The sequence below is a fragment of the Protopterus annectens genome, chromosome 2.part0 (genome assembly GCF_019279795.1).
Source record: "Protopterus annectens isolate FY-2018-M chromosome 2.part0, PAN1.0, whole genome shotgun sequence".
Taxonomy (NCBI): domain Eukaryota; kingdom Metazoa; phylum Chordata; order Ceratodontiformes; family Protopteridae; genus Protopterus; species Protopterus annectens.
In genome coordinates, this window is record NC_056728.1 from 1792196163 (window position 1) to 1792218490 (window position 22328).

At 37.0% G+C, this 22328-nt stretch overlaps 1 protein-coding gene across 1 annotated transcript in view; it reads left to right on the top strand.

Annotated features, from left to right (window-relative positions):
• The window catches only part of PADI2 (peptidyl arginine deiminase 2), a 1404027-nt gene that overhangs the window by 826861 nt on the left and 554838 nt on the right, over positions 1–22328 (top strand). The window contains exon 6 of the mRNA XM_044061822.1: positions 17112–17240. Coding sequence (XP_043917757.1) covers positions 17112–17240 — 129 coding nt within the window. The remainder of the gene's footprint in view (positions 1–17111; positions 17241–22328) is intronic.

Genomic DNA, 22328 nt, shown 5'->3' on the forward strand with positions numbered 1-22328 from the left:
TGCAGGTGGTTTTCTCTCTCTTTTAGAGTAGTATGTATCCTGCCTTTCCTCTTCTTGCCTTATTTTTGTGTCTTGACTGTCAGCTTTTGATTCTGAATTAACATGCACACTTCTTTTGGTATTAAGATCTTCATCCATCACTTCTGAGTCTGTCTGAATTTGGCATTCAGCTACATTCTTAGTAATAAACTTGACTAACCTGTGTCTAGGGACCTTTCCTGTGTCAGGATAATAGACCAGATATGATGGGCTGTTTTTATCATATCCGACAAAAATCCCCTTGTCACATCTTGGGTCTAACTTCTTTTTATCTTGTCTGTATGCATAACACACTGATCCAAATTCTCTCATCCTTGAAAGATCAGGTTTCTTCCCTGTTAGCATTAAGAATGGGGTCTGCCCCACATGCCTGTTACAACATCTGTTGTGAATAAAAGCAGAAGTCATTACTGTGTATTTACACAACTCTTTAGGTAAATCACTCTCTATCAACATGCACCTTGCCATTTCAAACAGTATTCTCCAGTTTCTCTCTGCTGTCCCATTCTGATGGGGTGAGTAAGGTGCTGATGTGTCGTGTCTTATGACATTTTTACTCAGTAGTGACTGAAAGTCTTTTGACATGAACTTAGTGCCACTATCTGATCTGATACACTTTACCCTTCCATAAGGGGCTGAATCTGCAATAAACTTTTCAGTCGCCTTGACTGTGTCACTCTTGGCTTTCAGAAAGTAGACAAATATTACACCCGAGTAATCATCAGTAAATGCAAAAGTGTACCTAAAGCCATATTTTGCTACTGGCTCCGATGGGTCTGCCAAGTCAGTATGGACTAGTTTAAACACAACTTTTGCTCTTGCATCTGGTTCTCTGTTTCTGCTCTGGACAAATTTCCCTTGCGTACAGGTTTCACAATCTAGGTTAGGTCTCTCAACTTTACCTTTAATTTTCATTCCTTTTACCACTTTTTCTAATTTTGACACATCTTCAAAATTACAGTGACCAAGCATTTTATGCCATGCTTGAAGGTCATAACAGCTCTGAGATGCATCATAATGTATCTCACCTTCGTTTTCTTCATCATATGTGTCTAAATAATAGAGTCTGTCACACTCAATTATGTCAAACCTGGTGCTGTTTTTATATGTGTCTAAATAATAGAGTCTATCATACTCAATTATGTCAAACCTGGTGCCATTTTTATAGATAAGTTGGTCCCGGCCTTGTTTAAAGTTGATTCGAGGCCCCTTTGGACGTTGGTGCCTTAACAGAAAAAATGCTTTGTGGATACGTCAGGATATACAGTGCCCAAGTCATCATCACCTTTACTTTGTGCCCCTCTGTATTTAGCAGCCATACCTCTGCATTATCTCTCTTCTATGCATCCCCACAGGTTCTCGTTCCATCAGCTAATTCCACAATGTGTTCCTCCAGTTGGAAAGTTGCATCAAAGTATTTAAACTTTTTCAGGTCGTTAATTATGTGTGATGTGGCACCAGTGTCCACCATTAATCCCTTCTGTTTTAATTCACAAATTTGATGCTCATTTATTCTGAAGACAAATGTGTGATCATCCGCATCAGTTGCTTGTTTCACATTGTCTTTCTTCTTTTGTCTACAGTTACCTTCCCTGTGGCTAGAGATTTTACACAAACTACACCATTGTCTCTGGCCTTTATATTCTCTCTGGCATTCTCATGCCTTATGTCCCTTTTGGCCACAGTTATAACATATAATCTCTGCTTTTACTCTTTCCCCAAGGCCACTTGCTTTCATCACATTATCATTACTTATGCTGGCATTAAATTTCTCGGTATGTTCATAGCTTCTCAACCTTGTTTTGAACTCATCAATGCTCAACTTATCAACATCTTGCATGATGTGGACTGCAAATGGTTTAAAAATTTCAGGCAACCCTTTCAGAATCATTGCAATCAGTAATCCATCACTGAGCTTCTCCTCAGCATTTGTAAGTGCCGTGATGGCCGTTTCAGCCCTAATAATATAGTCTGTGACACTCTCACTGGTGGCCTTCTGGAGGCTTGTTAATTCGATGTATAGGCTAATTACCCGTGACTTCCCTTTCCCGGCATAATGGTCTCTCAGGATCTGAAGCGCTTCTCTACCGTCATCTGCAGCTTCTCTCATGATGAGGGACAAACTTTTGTCGTCTAAGAACTGTATTAGTTCTGCATATGTCTCCTCATTTTTCTCAGCATCGTCATCGTCTTCCTCCTCATTCTCGTCATCCTCTGCGTCCTGCTGCACATTTCAAAAAATGGCGTCTTTCAGCCCTAGCAAACGCAGGTGTCCAAGAAACTTTGTCTCCCCACAACTCGTAATTATTCTCATCTCCTTCGTAACATAGTCTATGCCATCGGCTTCCTACTTCCCTCCTGGACCCATAACCTGTTGGCAGTATAATCTTAAGGGTAAGAAAGTCAGGTTAGACATACATTTACAGAGGAAAATAAACACATGTGAAGGCAATCAATCTGGTTAAAAACGGAAGAGGGGAACAATCCTTGCTTCCTCCTTTATTATAAAGCACATGGTCATGTGACCTCTCTTGACCTCTCCACACCAACGACGTTAGACGTTAGTGTAAGAGCACACATACGATAATTCACTCTCTTTATTATTATCAGCCAACACCATGTGATCTATAAATTCAGTACATACCAACTGAGCCTTTGCTTCACATCTGCCTTTTCCATATCCATATATGTGTAACTAGTGTCTCTTAGATCCTTCAAACACATTTTTCTCAAACTTTCTTTGTAATCATGATGCATCTTTCTTCCTTTTGCACCACCGAAATTACAATTGAAATCCCATGTACATATTACCACATTGTTTGTAATTGGGTATGATTTTAACTACTCCCAATTCTTTTTATTCTTCTTTCGTGATAACCTGCTGATACATATGTATTGCTCATTGCTTGTTACATACCCTGTTTTTACTTAGTCTTTATAACTCTTTAATTGTCTGTACATATATATGTGTGTGTGTGTGTGTGTGTATATACAGTGTACAGGTTCCATGGTAATGCTTGCCATGTTTCTGTTATTTTCCAGTGCTTATACTCATTATAATTGCCATTTCTCAACAATTCCTGCAGACTAAATGAGTAAATAACCTGTTTACCTAATGCTGCTTCAGCTTGTTACAACAGTGTGTAGTAAATATCCATGTGACTGCGTTCATTTCTGTTCTCTGTACCACTGCTAGATAGCGGTTGTTTGTGCCATGCCCTCAGCTTGTTTACATGAATAGTGAATAAATTCTAATATACTCTTAGTTATGCCATTTTTAACACATCTATATTCTCTTTTATAACATTTTAGCTGCACTGTCTTTCTAGTCCATATATTCTTGTGGATTTTTCACACCTTATGCAATTCAAACTGGACAAGTTTGTCTGCGGGAGTTCAACTCACCTGTGTCATTGCCAGTGTAGTTTGTAAGTGTGCACTGGTAGTGAATCATCTGTTTTCACAGAGTTCCTTTTTCTTCATGTTGGTGTAAATGTGGCATTAGAATATATAAGGTAGGGAGTTCCAGTTGCACTTCCTGTGTAGGTAAAACATTTACATTCTGTTCCCCTTGCAGCTGACTTTCATACACATCTTTACCCTCTGTTGATTCTTTTCTTTTGTCAGAATTCAGCTGTAATGATCAGTGGACCCATATCTTGTGCATTTTCTGTTACAGTTTTTGACTGTATGTCCCAGTTCTTCAGACTGAATACATCAATGTTTAGGAGATGTAGAACTAAAGTAACCTTCAGTGTTAGAGACCATCTTGTTGGCCTTGCAGACTTAAAAATTCCTATATCCCTTGCAAACCAGACAATATGCTGTATTATAAAATGCTGGGTCATTAGCAATCAAAAACGTGCACACTGATTGGTCAGCCAAATCAGTGTGCCTGTTGTAAATTGAGTATATACCAATACAAAAAATTCTGATTGCCTGGACTGTCTTCTATTAATGTAAGCTACGGGGCTTTAGTTTTCTTTAGCTTTAAAAAAAAAATGGAGTTTGAAATCCAGACAATTCAGAGGTACGAGAGAGACAGGACAGAAAAAATACAAGGAGAACCAGGTATGTTATGCAAAACTAAAGAAACATACCTGATTTTCCTTTTATTTCTGTCCTGTTTCTCTTGTACCTCTGAACTCTCGAAATTTCAAACTTACTTTTTTTTTTATAATTAAAAATAAACAGAGATCTTCCTTTCTCAGTTGCTTCCTTTCCAAAGTGCTGATGTACTGCGTAAGCATGGGAACATAAGTCACATACACATACGCAGTGCATCAAGAAAGACCCAGAATACAGAAAAAAAGCAGAAGAAAACCATGGCGCCATTATACAAAGAAATTATTTAAGAAAAGTAAGCAATTTGTTTTCTTTAATGTCATTGTTTAATAGCAATAACCAACTCACGGATGTAATATATTGAAGATTTACTCATGGTTGCCTTTGTTTAATCACTCTGGCTTCATCCTCATGATTAAACCACGGCAACCATATCCCTGCTTGTAAAAATATTTACAAAGTTTCCTATTCTCCTGCCCAAGAAGAGGTGCATTGTTTTGAACTTTATCAACTTTTTCATTAATGTCATCACAAGAAGACAAAGAGGAAAAGAAGATTATTAATGGAGAAGTTAAAGACATAGAAACTGAGGTTATGGAGCACCTGTGAAATGAAGGATTCAGTGTAGAAAATCTAATTCAGAAAGCACCACAACAGGATAGAGCAATGGATATCCAAATTAAGGGGAAACTAGTGGAACGGGAAGCAATTGGTCAGGTACCATATGAAGCTATTTTGGAGCCTTCCACAAGAAACCAGTATAAACATTCACTTGAAGCAAGACAGTAAGGGAAGGAACAGGAAACTGTGGAAACACTGACGTGGTCAATGTTGAGGAGTGATAAGCCAATGAGTTCCCATATGACAGAGCAACGGATGGCACAGGATGAAATTGAATAGAATGTGCCACAGGAGGATGCTATAGAACTTTCTGTAGAATGCCTGTAGGAAATGGAAAACAAAGGATGTGCCCTCAGTTTAGAAGAAAATGAACTAAGAGAAGAGTTGCTTGATTTAATAGAGCTAGACAGGCATATTAAGATCAACGAAAGAAATAGACTGTGGAAGGTCAGTAAAACCCAAAAAGTCAGAATTCTGATAAAACAAATGAACACAGTAATTAGGATTGTCCATAGAGACCCATGCGATATAACAGAAGTAAACAGGATATACTACTGTGCAGCTAAATTAATAACTAATAAAGTTCTACCACAAGAACACAGGGTAGTGAGGGAAAGGAAGGGGAAAAATTGAACACCATCATGGAAATATCGAATAGAGAAAATTATAAAGCAATTAAGACAAGAAGTGTCACTGTCCGAAGAATACAGAAGAAAAGGGAACAGATAAAAAAAAGTATTAAGAAAGATGGACGTAATAAAAGCAATGATTAAGAAAGATGGACGTAATAAAAGCAATGGCAGTATTAGAACAGACCTGGACCTACCACGCACTATCACAAATAACAAGCTAAAAATCTCAGCACAGGCGGAAATACTTAAAAGATATGCAGATAAATGTAAAGGAAAAGTACCAAAAAAACTATTTATTGGTGACCCAAAAAAGTTTTACAGAGAATTGGGAAACAAGGTAAAAGGAATTGAAAGACCACCAAAACAAAGAAGAAATAGATACATTTTGGAGAAGTATTTATGAAAATCCTGTGGATCATAACAAAGATGCTAAATAGATAGAAGAAGTAAAAGAAAGAATAAGACGTTCAAAGTTAATGGATATGAAATGGGATGAAATAACAGCCAGAGTGACTGAAACAAAGTTAAGAAAAACCTCCAGTTGGAAAACCGTAGGCCCAGATGTGATACCTAACTTCTGGTTAAAGTATTAACATCTTTGCACAAATATTTAGTTATGAGTAAGAACTATCTATATGCACACCCTGAACAGACACCATCCTGGCCAACAAGAGGAAAAACAATGCTCCTACTTGAGAGTGAACCCACAAGCTACTCTAAAAACTATAGACCAATAACTTGATTTCTGACAACCTATAAACTATACATGGGAAATGATGCTGACAGAGTTTATAGTCATTTAGAAGAAAACTCAATTATGGCAGTAGAACAGAAGTGTAATAAAAGAAAGTCATGCCAAGATCATTTCTTGTTAAATAAAGTCATAGTGGAGAACTGGAAAAAGGGGAAGAATCTAAGTATGTCATAATCTAAGTATGTCATGGACTGACTACAAAAAAGCATTTGATAGTATCCCACATTCATGGAAAATCGAGTGCTTAAAATGTATAAGATATCCCCAACACTGATAGACTACATTACAGTGACCATGAAACAGTGACAGACCACTTTTCAATTAAGCCATGATAAAGGACAAATTATTATTCCAGGGATAAACATTCAAAGGGGGATATTCCAGGGTGACTCCCTGTCACTGTTACCATTCTGCCTTGCACTTAACCCATTAAGCTGTCTACTTAACAGCTTAAATCATGGCTGTAATTTGGCTCCTAGAAAACTAAAAAGTGCAAAGACTTCTCATGTTCTCTTTGTTGATGATTTAAAACTGTATAGCACGTCAGATGAGGAACTGAAAGTACAACTGTGAGTTGTCAAACTTTTTCAGATGATATAAGAATATCAATTGGTCTTGATAAATGTGCAAATGCAACCTTTAAAGCAGGAAAACTGCAGCATCAGGAAAACATCAGTTTGGGACAAGAATGTGATATAAAAGAACTTGAGCAAGAAAGAGTTTATATGTATTTGGGAACTGATGAAGGATCAACAATAAAACGTGAACAAATGCAAATAAAACTCAGTAAGGAATACTTTAGAAGACAAATTAATCCTGAAAACAGTGTTGACACCTAGGAACAAAATCCAAGCTATAAACCAATTTGTTCTTCCTGTCCTAATTTATAGTTTGAGTGATTGACTGGCCCCAAAATGTGTTGCATAGATTAGATAGGAAAACATGAAGGATGCTTCATGCTCACCAAATGATTTATAAAAATCAGTACATTATATAAAGTTAATGTTTTTTACATATATGTGTGGTTAAAGCATTTATTATTAATTCAGTTTGATTCTTATTATCTGACATTTCAAAGGAATTGCAATATGGTAAAAAATGGACAAGTTACTTTAAGAGGGTATTTTATCCCTTTAAGATGTTGTACACTTAATTGAATAATAGTTTTTATGGGCGGTTTTTAATGAAATATCAAGTATATATGGGAGTGTTTTCTTACATCATGTGTTCTGAAGAAGTCATTTTATTTTGATGAAAGCGCTAAACCTGTTGTATTGTGTTTTAAATAAAGAGTACTTTCGTTGTGCTGAATCCAGTTTCCTGGCGTTTCTTGCTGCCGCTTGTGGTGGTTTTTTGGTTCAAATTGTTGGATTCCAGGACATTCACTTGTTTTATTGGTGGTTTTCTACTATGGATTCTCTGCACGAGATGTTGGACTCTTCAACCTCTATAACGCGTGAAGAGGTTGATAAAATACACTCAGAAATGGCTATTATTAAGGGTGAAATAACTCGCCTAGTGGAACTGTTGACACCGCCTTCTGCTGTGCATACCAACTTAGTGCAGCCTAATCTTAATGCCATGACGTCGATACGGTCCTCCATAGGCAACGGCAGCGACGAGGAAATCCCGAATGGGCAGAGGAGACATTCATCTCCGTTCCTGTCGAACTGCACGCCGAGGAAGAATGATAAAGACAATATGGTGAGGCACAGGAGTGCTGCAAACATTTCTAACCAGTCGGTTAACCAGGAAGATGATGTTTACCTTATTTCTGGCGCAAAACCAAAACGGCTACCACCGGTACATACATATGCTCTGGAGGAGAAGTCCAGTGGCGCCAAGTACAAACATGGCAAAGGTACTGTTCCTCAGCGCTCTCCCGTGGGGGATGTAGAAAGCGCTAATGTTTATAGTTTAGACAAATTTATGCAAATGCCTTTTGAATTCAACGATAATACTAAACGTATTTTAAAAAATAACCGTGAGGGAGGTGAGGAGCATTTCACTTCACTTAAGGAACTTATTTATAATTTTGGTAACAAGTTGACCAAAATTAAAAGCATTCAGGTGGATAATATGTACCTTCGCAAGTGTATGGACATTGGTATAGTCCCTGTAGGACTACGTTTTTTCAAGGAACCTCTTGGGGTTGAAATGAATGAAGACCATATTAGAATGTGTAATGACATGTTTAATGGGTTCGGAAAGCAGTTTATGCAATTCATTGTCAACTGCAATGATTCCAAACTTAGTTGTTTATTGCAAGAAGTAGAACAGTTAAACAAACTTATTCGAAAGGACATGTTATTCCCACAATGGGAAAAATTGTATTATAAACAATATGAATATGCTGAAAGCAATTGTAAAAAAGGTTTTGATAGAAAATGTAGAAAGCTGCAGAGGGATATCACCCAGTATGAGAAAGGTTTGGTATATAGGTGGAACATTAAAAAAGAAGGGGGGTTCAATAAAAAAGATGGGGGGAATAATCAGGATATGAAATATACTACTAGTTACAATGATTTTTCCACAGTTCAAGGGGAGGAAGAGTTTTTTTAGAGAAAGAAAAGGATTATTACAACTGGCAGACAGTGAAACAGAAAGGGAAAGGGAAAAACAGATGGACAGGACGCAAACGTTATCAATAGCATACCCGGATTGTTTCAACTGTCCTACCCTGTTGGATGAGTGTGTTAATCCTGTGATGTATACAATGGACAATAATGTAGACAATGTTATTGATGGGATACTTCATATCAGTGGGGAAATGAAAATTTACAATTATAGTACATACCAAGTTCATCCTGAGCTTTTTTCTATTTTTTCAAAGGGCATGAAGTTTATCCCTGATAAATCTTTGGACATCACTGACACATTGGTAGAATTTAAACTATTTTTGAGGAAGTTAAATTTAGGGCTTTTTTTTAATAAAAACAATATGATTGACATAGATACAAGTGAATTAAAAAAGAAAAGTGTTTTTACCCCCCCCCCCCATGTCCAAAATCTTGACATCTTTTGAGAATGTGGTTAATACTGAAATGTATGGGTTATACAATAAACACAGGTATAAGAAAGGACACTGTGATACAAGCAAACAGGTTCATGATATTGTTGATTCGCTTTGTGAACACAATATTAGAATTATGTCCGCGGACAAAGGGGGAGGTATTGTTCTTTACGATCAAGAGAAGTATACAAGTAAAATTTTTGACTTATTAAATAATTCTACACAGTATATAGTTTCCTCATTGAATGAAGTGAACATAGCTTATGGTCGTATAGATTCTTATTTAGAGGAATTTCTACTGGAAAATAGAATAAGTGAGGATATGTATAAATATCTTAAAGTAGAGTTTCCAATACTAGCAACAATTACAGGTATCCCCAAAATTCATAAAAATTTACTGGATCCCCCATTTAGACCTATTATATCAGGAAGTGCAAGTAAAGCCTTCCCATTTGGATGAGTGATTCACTACAAATTAAAACATATATACAATACTGTGGAGCATATTATGAAAGATTCATGGGAATTTTTGGGAATTTTCAAGCAGGAGTTATGGAGCCCTAACCTTGTATTTGTTACTATTGATGTTCAAGACTTGTTTTCTTGCATCCCCAAAGAGGATGGCATGAACAGGTTTTACAACAGTATACACAGACACAGTGGATTGGGACAGGATGATACATCTTTAATTGTCGAATTTATGGATATAGTACTTGATTATAATTTCATCTACTTTGAGGGGGAGTACTATAAACAGAAGACTGGCGTAGCGATGGGGACAGCATGTGCCCCCATCTACACAAACCTGGTGTTACTTGATTGGGAAAGAGAATTTGTTTTGAATACGCAATGGATGTCACAGATTAAAAGATATGTCCGTTATTTGGACGATATATTCATTTTATGGGAAGGTCCAAAACAAGAATTATTGTCCTTTGTGGATTACATCAATCACACTACAGATTATTTAAAGTTTACATTTCAATGTAATACTGTAGGGATTAACTATTTGGATGTTTATCTATATAGTGATGGAGAGACATTTCAGTCTCGCATCTACAGAAAAGATACATTCAGTAATGGTTATTTGCATTTTGAAAGTGCACATTCTTACAATACCAAACGTAGTATTATAAGGGGGCAGTGTATCCGAGCTGCAAGGATGACATTGGATAGAAAGATTATGCTTCAAGAATTGTTATACATTGGTCGGTTATTTGCAGATAAAGGATATCCCCAAGCTATGATAAAAGATGTTATCTCATATGTATCTAAAGAATGGGGCAAAAAATATGTACCCCTTATAGGTATTGGAATATCGGGCAATAATCAATTTAACAGCAACATTAACAACAGAAATAGTGACACTAGTAATAAATATACTAAAGCCTGCATACTAAAATATGGCAGGCACACCAGGGAAGTCAAAAATATCATCACATCTGATTGGAATATATTGACAAGTGATGTTTTAACTAAGGAGAAAATTCCTGACAGACCACAATTTGTTTATAAGACAGGGAACAACTTGAAAAGAATTATTGAAGTAAAGGCTAGTCATTACAAGAGAAACAAGATGCATAAGACGGGTACAAAAAAATGTGGACATTGTAATTTTTGCAAATACATATTTGAGACACCCTGTATTACTTTAAACAATTGTATAAGAAGCAAGGTTAAATTCTGTCATGGAAATTGTCAGACCCACCATATAATATATCTGGGTATATGTGAAACATGTATGAATTTTTATGTAGGGAAGACTGACCGGTGTTTCAAGAACAGGATATATGACCATATGTATTGTATTAGAAAATGTGATACCAACAATGCCTTGTCCCGTCATTTGATTAACAATCCACAATGTACTGGTTTTAAGTTTGGCATTCTGGAGGTGATATTCCCAAACCCAAGAGGGGGAAATATAAAGGCAGTTGTGGGTGAGAAGGAGATTAGATGGCAGATTAGACTTGATGCATCTACACCTCCAGGATTGAATGAGATGATCCCCACTAAACCTCTCGTTAGAACTTAATTAAATGTTATTGCATTATATTAAATATATTATTATTTTTAGTTTGTTTGTGTCCACATTTATAACAACATTTGCAATTAGCATAAAATATATTTATTGCTTATATTATTTTTATACCATGTAAAAACACTGCTACATGTGATACATCTAGAGGTATTCTTAGGTATATTTATACAAATAATAATTTGTTTCATTGTGTTTAGATTGTTACAGATATATACATCTACATTAGTAGTATAACCTTTGTCCGTATAGATTCAAGGACAGTATGAGAAACACACAATAATGTGAAGTCCTTGTGTGTTTTAAGGTTATTTACATTGCATAAAGTTAATGTTTTTTACATATATGTGTAGTTAAAGCATTTATTATTAATTCAGTTTGATTCTTATTATCTGACATTTCAAAGGAATTGCAATATGGTAAAAAATGGACAAGTTGCTTTAAGAGGGTATTTTATCCCTTTAAGATGTTGTACACTTAATTGAATAATAGTTTTTATGGGCGGTTTTTAATGAAATATCAAGTATATATGGGAGTGTTTTCTTACATCATGTGTTCTGAAGAAGTCATTTTATTTTGATGAAAGCGCTAAACCTGTTGTATTGTGTTTTAAATAAAGAGTACTTTCGTTGTGCTGAATCCAGTTTCCTGGCGTTTCTTGCTGCCGCTTGTGGTGGTTTTTTGGTTCAAAGAATCTAAGTATGTCATAATCTAAGTATGTCATGGACTGACTACAAAAAAGCATTTGATAGTATCCCACATTCATGGAAAATCGAGTGCTTAAAATGTATAAGATATACCCAACACTGATAGACTACATTACAGTGACCATGAAACAGTGACAGACCACTTTTCAATTAAGCCATGATAAAGGACAAATTATTATTCCAGGGATAAACATTCAAAGGGGGATATTCCAGGGTGACTCCCTGTCACTGTTACCATTCTGCCTTGCACTTAACCCATTAAGCTGTCTATTTAACAGCTTAAATCATGGCTGTAATTTGGCTCCTAGAAAACTAAAAAGTGCAAAGACTTCTCATGTTCTCTTTGTTGATGATTTAAAACTGTATAGCACATCAGATGAGGAACTGAAAGTACAACTGTGAGTTGTCAAAACTTTTTCAGATGATATAAGAATATCATTTGGTCTTGATAAATGTGCAAATGCAACCTTTAAAGCAGGAAAACTGCAGCATCAGGAAAACATCAGTTTGGGACAAGAATGTGATATAAAAAAACTTAAGCAAGAAAGAGTTTATTAGTATTTGGGAACTGATGAAGGATCAACAATAAAACGTGAACAAATGCAAATAAAACTCAGTAAGGAATACTTTAGAAGACAAATTAATCCTGAAAACAGTGTTGACATCTAGGAACAAAATCCAAGCTATAAACCAATTTGTTCTTCCTGTCCTAATTTATAGTTTGAGTGATTGACTGGCCCCAAAATGTGTTGCATAGATTAGATAGGAAAACATGAAGGATGCTTCATGCTCACCAAATGATTTATAAAAATCAGTGCTTACCAAGATTATATATTCCCTGTTCCAAAAGAGGGATGGGCCTCCTTGAAATTAATTAGATGTATAGATTTGCAATCATGGGACTCCACACATATCTGCTGACCTCACAAGACCCAAAAGTAGTGAAAGTTTTGAAACATGAGGAGAATAAACCTAAGATGACTTCTCTGCTTAATCTAGCAGAAGCATATCAGCGTCAAGAAGGAATGGAAATCAAACCAGAAGTAGATAAAAATCAGGCAGTAACTGAATGTGCCAAAAAAACAAAACAAAGAATATAAGGTGAAGGATCAGATGAAAAGGCAAGAAATGTGGAAAATGCATAAATATATTTGCAAGTATAGAAAACTTCTGGAAGAACCTCATGTTGATCAGGAACCAACGCAGGAATGGTTAAGGAGAGGCAAATTCAAACCGAGAGATGAAAGGTTAATATCAGCGGCTCAAGTTAGTGGGCTATGTGCACGCTGGTTTACAAAGTCCATTGAACATGTGGGAGAAACAGACAAATGTGGGTTTTGTAAAACCGAATTGGAAACAGTTGCACACCTCGTTGCTGGTTGTGACATACTAATGGCAGAAGGACTGTATACTGAAAGGCATAATAATGTGGCAAGACTGTTGCACTGAGGATTGTGCAAACATTATGGTACTGAAATGGCTGAAAAACACTGAAAACATGAGCCACAAAGCATCATAGAAAATATGAAGTTTACATCACATGGGATCATCCATTACCAACAGTTCAAAAGATAGATGCTAGAAAACCGGATATAGTGGTCCATAAAAAGAAGACAAAAACAGCATTGACCATTGAAATTGCCACACCCAGTGACTACAGTGTCTTGCATACAGAGAGACATAAAGTCATAAAATGTCAGGATCTGTAGGCAGAAACGAGAGCAATGTGTAAGAAAGCTACTCAGACAGTTCCAATAGTAGTAGGAGCAATGAGTCTTATAAAAAAGAATCTGCAATCGTACTTAGATATGTTGCCAGTACATGTAACCCCATACAAATTGCAGAAGGAGTCATTACTGGGCACAATGTGGGTGCTGCGAAGAGCAGTTTTGGCTGACAGCAAAGACTGAAACAATACTAATTTCATGAACTTTAATCCTACTTTGACTTAAGAATGGGGTCCATTCCCGTTATGGTATTAGAAACCCAAAAGCCTTTGAGAAATTTAAAAAAAGAGATAAGACATGTAAGGTGTAAACAGTCAAGAATGCATCTATAATTATTGTGCATATTTGTGTCTGTATATATACATTAAATACTTAATGTATATATATATATATATATATGTATACTTTGATGTAAAGTACATCCTCCAGTAGCAATTATATGTCCTACAGTAACTATGTAACATTAGGCAGAGGAACTATTTTGCATCAAAAATATATAAAAATTGTATATACCAATAGTAAAACAAATACAACCTAATCCCAATGATGGCTGTTATAGGGGAAATAAATACCTTCCAGGGGTGGACAGACACAGAAACCCTGGGCAGTCCATTATTTCCCCAATAACATCCACCATGCTGGGCATCATTGTTTGCTTAGAATGTTATTTGGTGATACAGGTATGCCATGTGCTAGGCTACAAATACCAGTGGTTGCAACATGCTGTGACTGGCTAATATTTCTGGTACACTGTAATGTGAAATAACGAAGAATGGGTGCTGCTGAAAATGATGTGAAGATGAGTTAAGAAGGCTACTTTCCTTTAAAATTGTCTAAGTCATAATGTCTGTTGTTTTTTATGCAACGTATGTGTGGAATTATACATGTTCTAGGGTTTCATGAGGTTGGAACCAGCTTCTCTGGCAGGTCTGACAGTCCAAGGACGTGATTTATCATACTCAATGTACTTAACCAACTACTTGTTTTTTTCCTGAATATCACTGAGAAACAGTATGGCTTATAGATCCCCAGATGTTTACCTCTGTGCAAACTGATATATGCAGCACATGTCCTTCCTGAACCTTTTTGTGAGTTTTTGCCAACTGCTCTGATTTCCTTCCACATTGCAAAGGAAAGCTGTTAGGTAAATTGTGAGGCAAGTCTCAGTGGGAGGAAGGGTCTTAAGCATTGGGTGATAGCCCCAGTATTGATAAAGGAAATACATATCACAACATATTGCGGCATGCACAGACAGACATTTCTGGCCTTAATGGTCTTCTGTCATTGTAAATCATTGGGGGTGGACATAAAACAAATAACTCTGTATCACCATGAGTATGATGTTGCAATGGGTTGCCTCCATCCCCCTCAGACAAAACATTGGGAAATACACGAGCATTCATTCCTGACTTTGATGGCCTTGTGTCATTGTACATCTTTGGGGGAAGGGCATAAAACCAAAAACTCTGTTGGTCACTAGTATGACAGTGCAGTGGGTCACATCCATCTCCCCTCAGGCAAAGAGAATAAGTTTGAGTTTAAGTCCAGGAGGATCACAAGTAACTCCTGGAGACTGAGAAGATCTAGCAGTAGCAGCTGATAGCCTGCTGCACAATGGTTAAAATATAAAAAAATAAATTAGTGATCCTCTAAAGTATCTGTTAGTAAGCATGCAGTCTGTGAGTATGCGCATGTATACTGAGATGAATTGGCCCCATTTTAATACTGATTCTTTGTGTGTGCCTCTGCTTTGCAAGGATGGGCTGTAGCTGCCCTGTGTCCTTGAATACATTTAGCATAAATAAGTAAATGAGATTGCTACACATCATAATTCACAACAGAAATAATCTTCTAAAAACAGACTTTTGGGCATTAGTTGAAATTCATTTGTAAATTTATTAAGCATACAGTGAGCAACATTTGAAAAAATATATGCATTTTTATTGATAGGTGGTAGGAAAGGGCAACATATCAGGTTTGAGTACGGAACAGAAATTTCTGGGTGTACCTCTGTCTTCATGTGTTTCAGAAAAAGTCCAAGCAAGTCTGATTATTTTGTGTACTAGATGGGATTTTGATAATTGCATATGGATGACAGTCGCTACATTTCTACATCTGATTTTAAATCAGTGGTTACTGAATAATTTGCTGATTTAAATGTTAGTCCATATGTGTGTCATTAAGTCTTCTTTGTACACTGAGTAAAAGATATACAACTTCTTATGAAAAGTATGCATGGCCTCTGAGACATGCTATAAAGTATGCTACTTTGTTGTAAAAACAGGCACAATGTTGTGCATAGTGAAAATACATATATATCAGTATAAGATGAATTATCTGAATGGAAAGGCATCCAAATTGAAGTAATCACTGCCAGCATTATGAAATTCAACATACTGAAAAACTTAGAAAAGGAAAACAAAAACAAGCTCAAAGGGAAACAGATTCCTTTTGTGATCAAAACATCAAAAATCACAGGATTCATTCAGTTCAAATTGTCTGAAGAGTGTCACTATTACACAGAAGGGGGGTTAAAGGCAAACTGCAGAGTTAGGGTTAGGCTTGACAGATGTTAGTGAGGTGGAGCAGGGGGCCTACTGTGGCCATACACACACACACACACACACACACACACACACACACACACACACACACACACACGTACACAGATGGCCACATACAGACACTCACAAATGGACAGCTTTGCAGTACCTACCTATCCTTCAGCTACGGCTGGTACCTGTACACTGGACCAGGAGGAGAGTAGTCCATGAATTGTTCAGTCTTACTGCACTGAGAAAAGCTTTGAAATTAAGGCTTCCACACTGTGCTAAGCCCTTCTGAATATCAGGGCATATTTTTTGTAAATAAATGCATGCAGGTAGCAAAAGCAAGGCTACTTGTGTTTCACCTTCCTTGTCCTGTGAATAGTCGCCAAGAGAGAAAATGGTATTTACACGGGTGAGTCCTCTGTACCTCGCAATCCATATTCTAATTAGACATAATTTATCAAAGATTTGTGTGGCAGGAACAAAATATCCCGAAGTTAGGGGGAAAAAGGAATTCCTGGAGTTCTTAATCATGAGCTCAGCATTGTGTCACTTGCGATCTTTCTTTTAATCCAAATGCTGCCAAGTATTTCCGAAATGATGGATACTTGTAGTATCCCACAAATAAACTCAGTAATAAATTACAAAGCTCTTGTTTTTCATCATAGCTTGTTAAACTCTATTTTTGCCCTAGTCCACCTGCATGACAAAGGTTTATGCTGAATGTGTTGCATTACCCTTGTTCTTTGCAGAAATATACACAGTTTTGAAAACAATTCATTGTGTGACTGCTTAATGCGCTTCTCTACTCTCTGGTTTCATTCTTCTTTGTGACTCTTACATGTCAGAATCCTTGCTGTGTTCTAGAAATTTTTGTGTAATATTATAGTAATCACCTGTCTGATTTATTCCACCACATTGAGTTGCCACTTAACAAAGTTTTTCTTTCTTGCATTCTTTCTTTAGATATAGAGGACATGTCTCGGATAATACTGAGGACCCAAGGGCCACTTACTCTCCCAGAAAGATACAAAATGGTGCTTTATGTTTCACAGTCAGAGTCTGATAAAGTGGGAGTGTTTTGTCGATGTGATGGTAAGTTGTTGTACCCACTCTTTAATCTGTGCATCTGAACCATATTTCTTTGATTAGAGTGTTTATCACATTAGGCAATTAGATGAATTTACTAGACAGGTAGGCATACTAGTTATCAAATGTTCATTTCAGGCATACCCCATGGGTGTACATCACCAAAATGGTACTGCACTAATCACCGAGTTGAGAAAAAAGGAATATAAATGCATATAACACAGCTGGGGAATGCAGAGTGTGTCTGTGTTAGCATCAAAGCCAAATGTACCAAACAGGCCAATAGTCTTTCAAGCAGTCTGCTAGAAAGACATATAGCCAGGTATGTGAGATATGCATTATGATACAACCTAATCAGATAGTACAAGAGTAAATAAATATATCATACATTGTAATAACACTCTGGAATCAGTAAATGAAGGGTGCTGTACAGTCAGGTTCATGAAACTGGAGTCACCATAAGCTAAGTCCTTTTATAGAGTCAGACAGGTGAAAATGGAATCCGTATTGCGTAGGTGAGGTAAGATCTGATACCATGAACCTGAAAGTATCTCATGTTAGATGTATAAAAGTAGACTGTAGAGCTTTTAGAAAGGATGACTGACAGTTTAGTAACCTGAGTAGTGGCAGTGAGAGTGGGAGGAGCAAGAATAAGTGACAGAGAGGGGGACGGGAGGGACAGAAACAGAAAGAGAGGGGGAGGGGAGATTCAAACAGCAAATACATTACAAATGAATGTAACAACTCATGCTGACATGCTGGGAGTATCACAAGATGTTTCAGACTGCTTGAGATTGTGCCAGACATGTGTTGGAGGGTAGAGGAGTTTATCAAGTGAAGCAGTTCCATACTAGCCCATCAGCACCAAGCTGTATTGTGTAGTTTGTAATCACAGAGGGGCACATTTATGATGAGAGTACAGGGTCAAGTGAAGTATTTGGTGAAAATATGCTACAGTAAATTGGCAGATGGCTGTGCATTTCTTTTCCCATTTAGCCAGATGGGGAAGTTAAATGTATAATATGTAGCCGGCAGAATCTAGGTTATGCAGGGAAGGAGATAGATTCCAGTAGCTATCTTCCAATTCCTGTAAGAATCCCATTTTTGAGATAGCTATCGTGCTCTTAGTTGGAATATTTTAAGCCTTTTCATAATTTTGGTTTAGTGTGTGATTAATGCAAAATTATATTCAACAAGTGAAAGAAACACTTTTAGCTGTGTGTATGAAAGAAATTACTTAGCAGTCATGTGAGATATGAATTTTTCAGTCAAGGTGTAGTTCATGCCTGATTTTTTTTTAATTTTTGGGGGGGGGGGCCTGACATGAGCCCTCCAACACACACACACACACACACACACACACACACACACACACACACACACACACACACACAGCACTTTGCTGTGGTATACTTTTAAAGACTGATAATCCAATATAGTATATTTCTGTGTTGCAGGGCAGAGGTCAGGATTTTTAAAACTCTGTGCTAATTTACAGAATCCCTGCCTACCCATATTAGGTAGTACTTTATCTCTGAACAGCATACTTTTGAAGTACTGAAAAAATCCTTAAACTGGAGATTTGTTGAAAAATGTCTGTAACCTAATGTAGTAAAACATTGGAAATATGATGCTGCTTTTTACTTAATTTAAATGCTTGCATGCATCACGGCACAAAATACACAATTTATTTTTAAAAAGAATGCCATGGTGTATATGGCATATGCCTGGCTTCACTTTTCCTGTGCTACCTAAGAAACTCTTCTAAATTTTCTGTTTATGCTGGAGGTATATGGTTTACGCTTTGCATAAATATATAAGTGAAACCTAATATTGCTCTCTGTAGTGAACATTTGGTTTGCATATACTGAAAACAGAAAACTGCAAAGGTCCTACTACAGAGCCTGGAATGCCCCTGAGTAGGTGACAGGGGTTGCAAAAGGCCATTTTCAATTTTACTCTATAGCTTATGCATATCAGGTAATTACTGTATCAGTGTAGTATCCAGACCAGAACTACAGAGTCTGTTGACAAGTGTGTCATGATAAATAGGACTGAAGGATCTCACCAAGTCTTGGAATATTGCTGCAGTGGCTTGTTCATGAGTAAGGACATTTCTACTAAGGCCCTCAAGTTACAATAGGGCTGTGCTGATAACACAACCTTTCCAAAATGCATTGTTAGTCTTTGTGAAGGAAATCTGTCATTTGGGACTGAATCATCCTTTCTAATTTTTTTTTTAAATAAAGAATGAAATGCAGAGAAGTTAAACACTTCTATGGAAGCACCAGGGGTAGAATTATTTTGGAGAAGGATAACATATGCCTTCTTCCAGTTATATAGACTTCTGAGATACTTCTGTTTATCAGAATTGTGTTTAGAATAGCTAGACAAAAGTAACCATTCTTTAGAATTTAGATGGCACTCCATTGTTTCTGTTTTTCTTTGGTCTTTATCTTAGCATGGAACGTTCTAATCTCTTAGATGTCATAGTCAGTGACTCAAAGGGGACAGCATTAGTCAAAAGTTGAACATGAGGTCCCGTTATTTCAAAGTACATGTTCAATAGTTCATCTCCCTCCCATTTTGTACAGCTGTTGAGGGTAATGTGATATGGACAGTTTGCCTGTAAAGAGAAATGAGTTAATCCCTTTTGCATTTTGCAATAGCCCTTTGACTTCCTTTATTCCTGTTTTATCTGGAAATATTTGTTTTATAGGAGTAAACAAGTGCTTCACACTGGTTTCTTAGTTGTTCATACAAATTTCAAGAAGAAGGACTTTTAGCTTTATTGTAATGTGCTCAAGCTTTGTCCCGAGGGATCAGTTAGATCATAGCTGTGGCTAGCATATTTTACACTCTGGTCTGTTCCCAAACTGATGCCCCATCCCAAAGTTATGGATCAAAAAACATCTCACAAGTTGAGGACCAAAAAGTAAATTGCTAGATAAATAAATAGATACAAGTTGCAGGAACTTCCTCTTGCAAGTGAGGACCAAAACCGGGGATCTTTTGAGCAGTAGGCCTGTAGTAAGGAGCTTCTACTAGATCCACTTTAAAACATTTAAGGACATTAATTTAAGCAGTTGTGATATCAGCCATGTGTGTTTAAATGAATGCTGGTACTTCACTCGTGGCCACTGGGAACTATTCTGAGGTGCTGATTGTTCCTCACAACAGCTTATGTCCAGGACAGCTACCTCCTTCGCCTCAACCTACCTATACTGCTGAATTAGATTTTCAGTTCAGTTGTCATCTAAAAAAGGCTGGTCCTTCTAGCTTTATAAGATTTAATGATAGCTGTCAATGTGTATGTTTCGTATAGTATTATAGAGCAGAGTTATTACTTTGCAAAACTTGGGCAATGTCCTTAAAATAGACCATTCACTGTTTTGTATCCATTAGTTTATACTACCAGGTTCGGTTTCTTGTACGTCTGAGTTTGACAAAGTTACATGCTGCTAGATTTTTAATGTAATTCCCTACAGTTTAAATGATTGATAACTCCTAAAGAAGTGAGCAAGTAAGTCAAAGCTAGATATGTTGATAAATATGAAACCAAAATCCAGTTAAGGATGCTATTTCTATAAGTTTCTTTTTTTTTTATCTATCTTTGTTGGAGCAGAAGTTAGTTGTGTGATCCCATGCTGAACTGTAAGGTCTTTACAGGGTGGACATAGGGGCCATTTACTGTTTGGCTCACACGTGGCAAATTATTTTAGCATGCAAACTGTAAGCTATCCAAGCAGTAGTATCTACTTCTAATGTCCTGTACTGGGGCGAAATATATTTGCCAGTGAATCTTAAAAGTTTATACTTATCTGTATGAAGGTTAAAAATAAGGGATTATGCGTTCTGTAGGTGAAAACTGCATTTTGGAAAGTGAGGTGTTGGCAGTATTACTGCAAAGATTGCTACTCCTCTCCTTCCTTAATACTATGGTCCTGTCTCAAAAGGAAATACAGGTTATTGAAACCTCAGCAATATGGTCATTTTAATCATGTCTCAGTGGTTATTGCTACGTCTGGTTAGTGTGAGTTGAAAAGGGCTTATAAATGATCAAGTGTCCTGCAGATGCTGCATGCATTGATGTAGATGAGTTTGAGCCTTATGACTGAGGCCTGCACTGCATCATATTAGAAATGAACCTGGACTAGGATTTAGCTGGCTGTCTCATGACAGGAGCAATGGTTTAATACAAAGAGGGATGCACCAACAAGTCGATATCCAGAGTGCCTAAACTGAATGTTACGAATGAGTATCCTGAGAGCGATACCAAATGAGTAGTAGAAATAATAAAAGTTATAGTCCTGGTTGAGTAAGCGGTACTGGGTGGGGGGGGGGGGGCTGACTAACTAAGCTGATGGGACTTGGATGATCACAGTACTAATGCTGCTGGGTTTCTGTGCACTAGAGCGAATATGGATCATGACATTCACTTCCTGTTAGTACAAAATCAGAATATTAACTGCATCAAAGGTGAACAGCAGAACAGGAGACAGATTCCAAGTTATGCAGCTGACAGATAAATTAAAATATAAAAGGTATTCTAACTGCTAGTAAACAGAGCAGAGGTGGAAGGAAGATGAATGTAACTGCTTATTGTGTGTGTATGTGTGTGTGTGTTTGCTTGGGTGGTCACACTAGGGAAATCAAGAGTCTTGTGTGTCTGTCTGTCAGTCTGTCTGTCTTTTAGAATATGTTTGGTTGAATGGGAGTGTTTACATGAGTGCAGTTGGCTATGGAGTGGGGCTTGTTTCATGAAGGGTGAATGTGTGTGTGTGTGTGTGTGTGTGTGTGTGTGTGTGTGTGTGTGTGTGTGTGTGTGTGTGTGTGTGTGTGTGAGTGTGACCTCACGTGTGCAGCAATGAGCATGTATGTGTCTGGTAACTGACCTACCTGTGGTATGCAATTACTGTAAGTGATGAGGCTTTTTCTGACTATCCAAGCTTCTCTTTTAAGTCACTTGTGATTTTTTTTTTTACATTCCTGTAGTGTGTTAGCTCAAACAGATGATCTGAATACGACTCTAATTATTTCAGTATATTTTACTTGTAAGCCATATCTGCAGTTATGTTATTGTTAAAGTATTCT